This window comes from Octopus bimaculoides, chromosome 2, assembly GCF_001194135.2.
Source record: "Octopus bimaculoides isolate UCB-OBI-ISO-001 chromosome 2, ASM119413v2, whole genome shotgun sequence".
NCBI classification, from domain to species: domain Eukaryota; kingdom Metazoa; phylum Mollusca; class Cephalopoda; order Octopoda; family Octopodidae; genus Octopus; species Octopus bimaculoides.
In genome coordinates, this window is record NC_068982.1 from 116,434,571 (window position 1) to 116,442,896 (window position 8,326).

The following is an 8,326-nucleotide window of genomic DNA, read 5'->3' on the forward strand; positions in this document are numbered from 1 at the left end:
GTAACTGAGAGAGAAAAGCACCACCCTGAGGCAGTAACTGAGAGAGAAAAGCACTGCCCTGAGGCAGTAACAGAGAGAAATTGTAATGATTCTTTGGGATTCTCCAGTACATGCAGACAGAACCATCAAAGCTAATAAACTGGACATTGTTGTGAAAGACCAAAACAATAAAGTCTGTTTATTGATTGACATGATTAACATCATAATATCTTGGCAAAAGAATTTGATAAGCTCAGAAAATATAAAGATTTGCTCATTGAAGTTGAAAAAATGTGACATCCGAAGGCAATTACAATACCAGTGATTGTGGGAGCACTTGGAGTGATCAAAAAGGAACTGTAGATTATTTGTAAATGAACAATCTAGTGTGTTTATTTTAATGGCCTACCAATGTATATAGTGAGTTCCTTTGGCCTAGGGGTGGGAAAGACACTTGGCAAGAAACGGAAACAAAATTGAAAGAAGAAAAATAATAATAATAACAGCAACAATAATCAGGTGATGATGATTACTTTATTAGATATAAGCAGTGAAAAAAAGAGAGATATTCCAAAAATTAGAAAAAAAAAATCAAATGCAGTGACATGTTACATGCTGTTAAAAAAACAGAAGGATTAAGATGTGCAGTTAACACAAATTGTATGGAAAAAAATAGTGTGAGTAATACTGTAAGCGTTAAAATAAATTAAGTAAGTAGTAAAATACTAAGTAAGTAGTAAAATAAACCACAAGTTAACTCCTAAAATAGGAAAGCCACTTAAGGTAGATCATGGCACTGAAATCAGTTAATAAACAACTTAATCTGTGAGATAAAGCTATTCAGGACCTGCTACTGTTATCCAGCTTTCATGAAATTTACTCGAGATGAGGATGTATTTCTCCGTCTTCATCTTCTTTGCCATGAAATACTAGTAGAAGACAATTCAGTTTCTCTCACCACACCAAACAAAAGATGTTCTACATGAACCAACCTGGGAACTTTTACATGGCTAGCAAGAAATAGCTGTTAACTTTCCCTCATATCACATCATACTGTCTTGAATATAAAAAGGACAGATTGGATAATGTAGTGTTAAAAAGGTAGGATGGTCATAGCTGGATAGTTATTGAGTATAGGTTGGCAAGCTATTGTTGTTTTTGTCATTGTTTAACCCCAGGTTAACTTTAATCAAGTAGATGCATGGTCAATGACATTCCAGCTGTAACCATTCTACCATTTTGTATATCTATGACTATATTGGTTTCAAATTTTTGCATAAGGCCAGCAAGTTTGTGGGAGTGGGTAAGTCAATTACATCAACTCCAGTGATCAATCGGTACTTATTTTATTGACCCTGAAAAGATAAAAGGTAAAGTCAACCTTGATGGAATTTGAAGTCAGAATATAAAGATGAAAGAAATGCTGCTAAGTATTTTGCCTGGCATGCTAATGATTCTTCCAGTTCATCACCTTTATATCTAGGACTGTATTATCAAATGTGACTTACTATTTTGAAGATGAGAGTATCTGGTTTGACAAAGATTGATCTTGAGTGCTATTTCTAGTATGTCAAGCAATCACATTGGCTCACCTGCTGGCTCATTTATCAGAAAAGCAAGCTAAACATCAAGAACATTTTCATTCCACTCTCAAGTCATCTTTTGTCAGTTACCAACATGCTATTTTGAAGTAATTTTAACAAATTAAATTTCTGAGATTGTCATTGTTTTAATTCTTCTTTCATCTCACTACTGAGCTTACTGGCTTATCTATTAGCTTAGGTCTACAGATTGATGCAGGATATTAAGTTATATAGAATGATGTCAACACTTATATGACAGATTTGATGATAGGAAAATAATCAATCGTTATGTTCTAGTCTATATTAACTTATAGAAAGTAAATGATTTGAATTTCCCAGTTCTGACTTTGTTGAAGATTGTGTTCTTTGTGAGCATTTACTCACCCTTCTGATTTTGAGATTTCTTTAGAAGGATGAACAAGGACAAAACTGGATTTTATTATTGATGTTAATTATTATTGCTGATGAGTAGCTGTTGTCTATATTGTTGACACTGCTGTTCATCTTACTGTTGCAGATGTTGTAGGCATTGTTGTTGTCTCTTACTGGTCTTGAAACTTTTCTATATACAATTGATTTTTATAATACTGCTATTGTGGTTATTATTTTTGATAATGGTAATCATCATAATGACATTTATGATGATCATTATCATCATCATAATGATTACAAAGATGTCATTGTTATGATTCTTTACCAATAACCAGCCAGCAATGAGCCAAACTTCCACAGCCGTCTCTCACTCATGTTTATATCGTTCAAAGATGGCAGTCATTTCTTCCATGGGTTTAGGAGCAGGAATGAAATCTATCTTTACAGTACTTGGCTGCATCTTCCACTGGGCCCTTCTAGCTAATTCTAATATTGTATAAAGGATGGACAATCTGGCAAAGTCTTTCCCTACACAACGACGAGAAGCAGCCCCAAAAGGTATGAAATCAAACGCTGAGTGATCATCTGCTGTCTCTAACCATCGATCAGGATTAAAGGTCATTGGATTGTCGAAAGTGGAATCACCAATGTGTTGATCTCGTATGGAACAGACAACTCTCCAGTTGGCTGGGATGGTGTAGCCCTGTTAAATACAGAATTCATTGAATAAGACTGTGTTAACCATTCTAACATACTGACATATAGGTAGATGTCTAACATGTAAACATACGCAGACTCTCTCTCTCTCTCTCTCTCTCTCTCTCTCTCTCACACACACACACAAATACACACACAAGCACACCATTTTTAATGATGGAACTCAAAGGTAAAGTTATGAATGACAGGATGTAAATATTGGCTTCAAAAAACTCTCTGGATAGAAAAAGTCAAAGGTTGTTTGTGAAATTTACATCTTCTGTAAAGATGATAGTCTTTGGTTTTCAAAAAAAGGTTTTCTAAATCCAATATTTGCACACTGTTATTTATAACTTTATATACTCTGAGTTCCACCCTTAAAAACAAATTATTTCTCATCTTGAAATTTCTAAATTCTTATGATGTAATCAATACATATATTTGTATGTATGTAAACTGATTAAAAATACTACACACGCACACACACACACACACATACTTTACTCATTTATTTGTTTCAGTCATTTGACTGTGGCCATGCTGGAGCACCGCCTTTAGTCGAGCAAATCGACCCCAGGACTTATTCTTTGGAAGCCTAGTACTTATTCTATCTGTCTCTCAACACACCAGCATCGGTTGTCAAGCGATGTTGGGGGGATAAACACAGACACACAAACACACACACATATATACATACACATATACACATATACGACGGGCTTCTTTCAGTTTCCGTCTACCAAATCCACTCACAAGGCTTTGGTCGGCCCGAGGCTATAGTAGAAGACACTTGCCCAAGGTGCCACGCAGTGGGACTGAACCTGGAACCATGTGGTTGGTAAGCAAGTTACTTACCACACAGCCACTCCTGCACCTATGCATATATACTAAGTCTAATACCTACACAAATTCATAACTGTCTACATCATCATCATCATGTATTATAAGTCTTACTAGAGTGTCAGCAAACACTTTGTTCCATTTTCCACTACAATAGAATAGTAGAAGTTGTCATGGAAGAAATGTGCCATGAATGGTTCCACACATCCTTTTCACAATGAGGTGCAATCAGTTAAGAGAAAGCAATGATTCAACACCATTTTGACTGGAACCATTTTTTTTTTTTTTTTATCAAACCCAGAAGGATGAAGGCAAAGTTGATTTCATTTGAACTTGAAATCAGAAAGCAAAACCAGAAACAAATACTACTAGGCATTTAACTAATGATTCTGGAACTAACATCTCTGCCAATCACCTGTTCCAATGTATATACATACTAACACTTATGCATTCACACATAAATATATATATATCAGGGACATGCTGCCTAGGTAGGCAAGGTAGGCAGTACCGACCTTGAATAAAATAGATAGATAGCAACATTTTCCTTTTTTATGAAAATATATGCACCTAATTCAATAAAATTATGACCTTTTCTACATCGGACACTAAACTCCGCTTGCGAAGACTTGTTCAGGCAAGTGAAATCGAACTAAATTCGATGACTGGCACTCGTGCCAATGTCATCTCCTTCATTGGACACGGAACTCAGCTTGCGAAGACTTATTGGGGCAAGCGAAAGTGAAATCGGGATAGCACCTGTGCCCAGCGTCGCCTTTCTGGCACTTGTGCCCGTGACATGTGTAAGGATTTTCGGGCGAGATGGCTGCCAGTGCCCCTGGACTGGCTCTTGTGCTGGTGGCACATAAAATACACCATTTTGAGTGTGGCCGTTGCCAGTACTGCCTGACTGGCCTTCGTGCGGGTGACACGTAAAAGCACCCACTACAATCTCTGAGTGGTTGGCGTTAGGAAGGGCATCCAGCTGTAGAAACTCTGCCAAATGAGATTGGAGCCTGGTGTTGCCATCCGGTTTCACCAGTCCTCAGTCAAATTGTCCAACCCATGCTAGCATGGAAAGCGGATGTTAAACGATGATGATGATGATGATGATTCTAATTACTATGCATAAAATACAAAATATTTTATTTTTTTCGTAGATTAGGTAGGCATAATTCGCCCCTGCCTTTCAATCTCAGTATTTAAGCTATGCATAGAACTGCTGTAGTACATGTGCTGCATACACTCCTACAACACCATTTTCTTTATGTGCTATAAAGGCAGAAGTATATCTACATTCAACTCAGTTGCATGTCTGTGTTTCACTTATTTTTTGTGTGTTTTATTATATAAACGTCACCAACTGCCTACCCTGAGTAATTACTGATGGCACATGCCTTATATATATATATATATATATATATATATATATATCATCATCATCATCATCGTTGATGTCATCGTTTAATGTCCACTTTCCATGCTGGCATAGGTTGGATGGTTTGACTGAGAGCTGGCGAACCAGAAGGCTACACCAAGCTCCTATCCGATCTGGCAAAGTTTCTACAGCTGGATGCCCTTCCTAATGCCAACCACTCTGAGAGTGTAATGGGTGCTTTTTACATGCCACCGGCATGAGGGCCAGTCAGGCAGTACTAGCATCGACTATGCTTGACTGGAGCTTTGTATGTGCACTGGCATGGGAGCCAGTCAGGTGGTGCTGGCAATGACCACGCTCGAACGGTGCTTTTTACGTGCCACTGGCATGGGACCAATTAGCTGGCACTAGCATCAACCACGCTCGAATGGTGCTTTCTCTCCTGTAACATCACAATTTTCTCTCACACACTATCTTGCAATCTGAAATACTTCAGTTCTTTGGTCTTCATATCACTGAACATTGGCAAACTTCTTTTCTGCTTCTCCCTTGGCTATGTATACCTGTCACCCAGCCTCCCTTCTGGCTATCTAGTATAGTTCCCTGCTACCCCTACTTTTCCAGGATTTCCAGGCTTTTGAGGCCTGTTTCATTGCTCTAATGGCCTTGTCTACCATATTATTTCACCACCACATTACTCTAGGTCTGGAAGGGACATTGCACCAGCCGCAGATTTGGTCTGTGGTGCTCAGTAAGCTGTCCCATAGGAATTTCCAGTCACCCTCTATGTCCGAAGTCTGTAGCTCCTCTTCCCTCTCATTAAATTTCTCATTGAGGACGTCCCTAAATCTCTGACCATGTGAAGGGTTCTTTAGCTTCCAAATCCTTCTTTTCTGGATTGGTCTGCTTCTTGGCATCCTTCTGGCCTCGAATCTAAAGTCATTAATAACTAGTCTATGCTGGGGGGTACATTCCCACTGTCTGGTGAGGATGAAATCCCTCTGTTGAGTGAGGATGAAATCAATCTGGCTAGCAGAGTCACCTGATTGATAGGTTTCCGGATGGCTGTCTATCTTCCTAAAGTTAGTGTTGCAGATTAATAGGATGTATGCATCACAGAACTCTAGTAGCCTAGTTCCCTTTATATTTCAGGAACCAATTCCATGGCCCCTGTGAACACTATGGAAGATACTGGATTGCTGTCTGACATGCCCATTAAAATCTCCACTCGTCTTTGAGGTAGCCTTTAGAAGGGTATCATAAAAGTGCTCCTTCTGATCACTCAGTAGGCCCACTTGTGGGGCGTAGGCAAAGATAATTGTAGTTATACTATTCTGCAGGACTAGCCTGAACTTAAGCACTATCGCATACCCTGACTACCTCTATGACCTTATCCCCCTCATTTCTCCGCAAGGAGTATGCCTACACCCCCTACTCCATCACTGTTGCTTTCCCAGAAGATTTTATACCTATGTGCCTTGCCAGTGAAGACCATGGCTGAAGCTCCTCTCCACCTTACCTCTTGTATGCAGCATATATCAACACGTCTCCGTTCAAGCATTTCTACAATCTCACTAGATCTACCTTTCAGTATGCCTACATTGACAGTGCCAACTCTAAAAACTGGAAACAGAATGTGTGAGGAGGCATGAGGAGGGGAGATGTTGTTCAGTGCTTGAAAAGAAGAAAGTTTTTGTGTTCATTTGATAGACATGCTACACCTGTTCTCACTTTTGACTTGTCATCATTCAAACATTCAAGCGTGTTAAGATTGTTACCCCTACTGGGGGTAGGAGTCGGTGTTAGCAGTGTTGTGAGTATAAGCATTATGGACATCATAGAAAATGTAAATCTAAGCATTACTTGTGTTGCAGATATAAGTAAATCAATAAAGATAAATAAAAGAGAATATGAATATCAATATGCCAATGTTAGATTAAGAAGGTGGGCAGCTAATCTAGTTGCATTTGTCCTGGTGGAGAGAGTGGGGAGAGGAAATTGCAGGTATGATAGAGGATACCACCAGTGTTGGAGAGGGTTTCTAGTGGGAGAAGAGAGAAACAAGCACACACACACACACACACACACACAGAGGAACAAGCATGCACATACAGCCCATTAGCTTTCTCTTTCCATTTTGATGCATCCATGGAAATTACCGAGTAATTTGTTGACAAATTTCGAGTGAAAACAAAAGATAGCTGATTAAGTAGGTGGGCAATTATAACTAGTTGCATTTGTCCCGGGAGGGAGAAGATTGCAAGTATGATAGAGGATACCACTAGGGGGTTTCCGGTTAGAGAAGAGAGATATCTGGTGATGGTGGTGGGAGAAGAGAGATATCCAGCATTGATGGTGGGAGAAGAGAGAGATATCTGGTATTGGTGGTGGTGGTGGGGGGAATGGGCGGGCGCACCACGAACAAGCAAGGGTTAATTTAGAGAAATGGTACAAAAAAATATGTAACCAACTTGAGAACACAGGAGGGGAGGAGAGATTTCATTTAGAAAATCACATGAAGAATTAAGGTGAAACAAAGGCTGAGAGAGAGAGATTAGGAAGTTATATATTGAAGGGTCAATTTAAATAATTAGCTTATGAAATTAGGTATTAGTAAATAATACATATTAAAGTATTACTAGCAAATGGCAAATGAATGCATGAAAAGATCGAAAATCAAGAGAATATCTCAGCTTAGTAATGCATAACTGGGCATCCATGGAATGAATTGCATGAAAAGCAGGGAAGAAAACATGTGAGTAAAGTGCTTTATAGATATGCTACGACCTGAGCCCCACCTGTAAGATCATGCACTGTTTATCTTGATATGAGATCACCATGTTGTGCACATATGGTTGTGATGCATGTGGCTGGTGTACCCTTATCAGATGGGTAGCCATGATGGGTATATTGGGCTTCATATAATTGTACTTCAGTGTCACTTTGATGGCATGCACTACTCTCTCACTCAATAATAATCATGGTTTCAAATTTTGACACAAGACCAGAAATTACTTCAGTTACATCAATGCCAGTGCTCAACTGGTACTTATTTTATCAACTCTGAAAAGATGAACAGCAAAGTCAACCTTGGTGGAATTGGAACTCAGAATGTAAAGACAGATGAAATACTGCAAAACATTTTATTCGGCATGCTAACGATTCTACCAGCTTGCCACATTATTATTATTATTATTATTATTATTATTATTATTATTATTGTTATTGTTATTGTTGTTGTTGTTGTTGTTGTTGTTGTTGTTGTTGATAATAATAATAAAAAAACTGTTTTCAGTATTTAAGGAAGCTGACAAATACAAACAAGAAATCAATCTACCTAACAAATACGAAGAAGAAGAAGAAGAAGAAGAAGAAACAACAAAAGCTATAAAACAAATGAAATCCAAACTAAAACTAGAACAGCAACGGACCATGATAAAACGATGGCAAGAAAAGCCCCTTCATGGCAAATACTGGG

The 8,326-nt window shown here is 38.5% G+C and overlaps 1 protein-coding gene across 2 annotated transcripts in view; it reads right to left on the reverse strand.

The window, feature by feature from the left end:
* Positions 1-494: 494 nt before the first annotated feature.
* The window catches only part of LOC106882427 (cytochrome P450 26A1), a 34,736-nt gene continuing 26,904 nt past the window's right edge, over positions 495-8,326 (reverse strand). For both annotated transcript variants that reach the window (XM_014933102.2, XM_014933101.2), the window contains exon 6: positions 495-2,637. In XM_014933102.2, the coding sequence (XP_014788588.1) occupies positions 2,302-2,637 (336 nt within the window). In that variant the 3' untranslated portion in view covers positions 495-2,301. The remainder of the gene's footprint in view (positions 2,638-8,326) is intronic.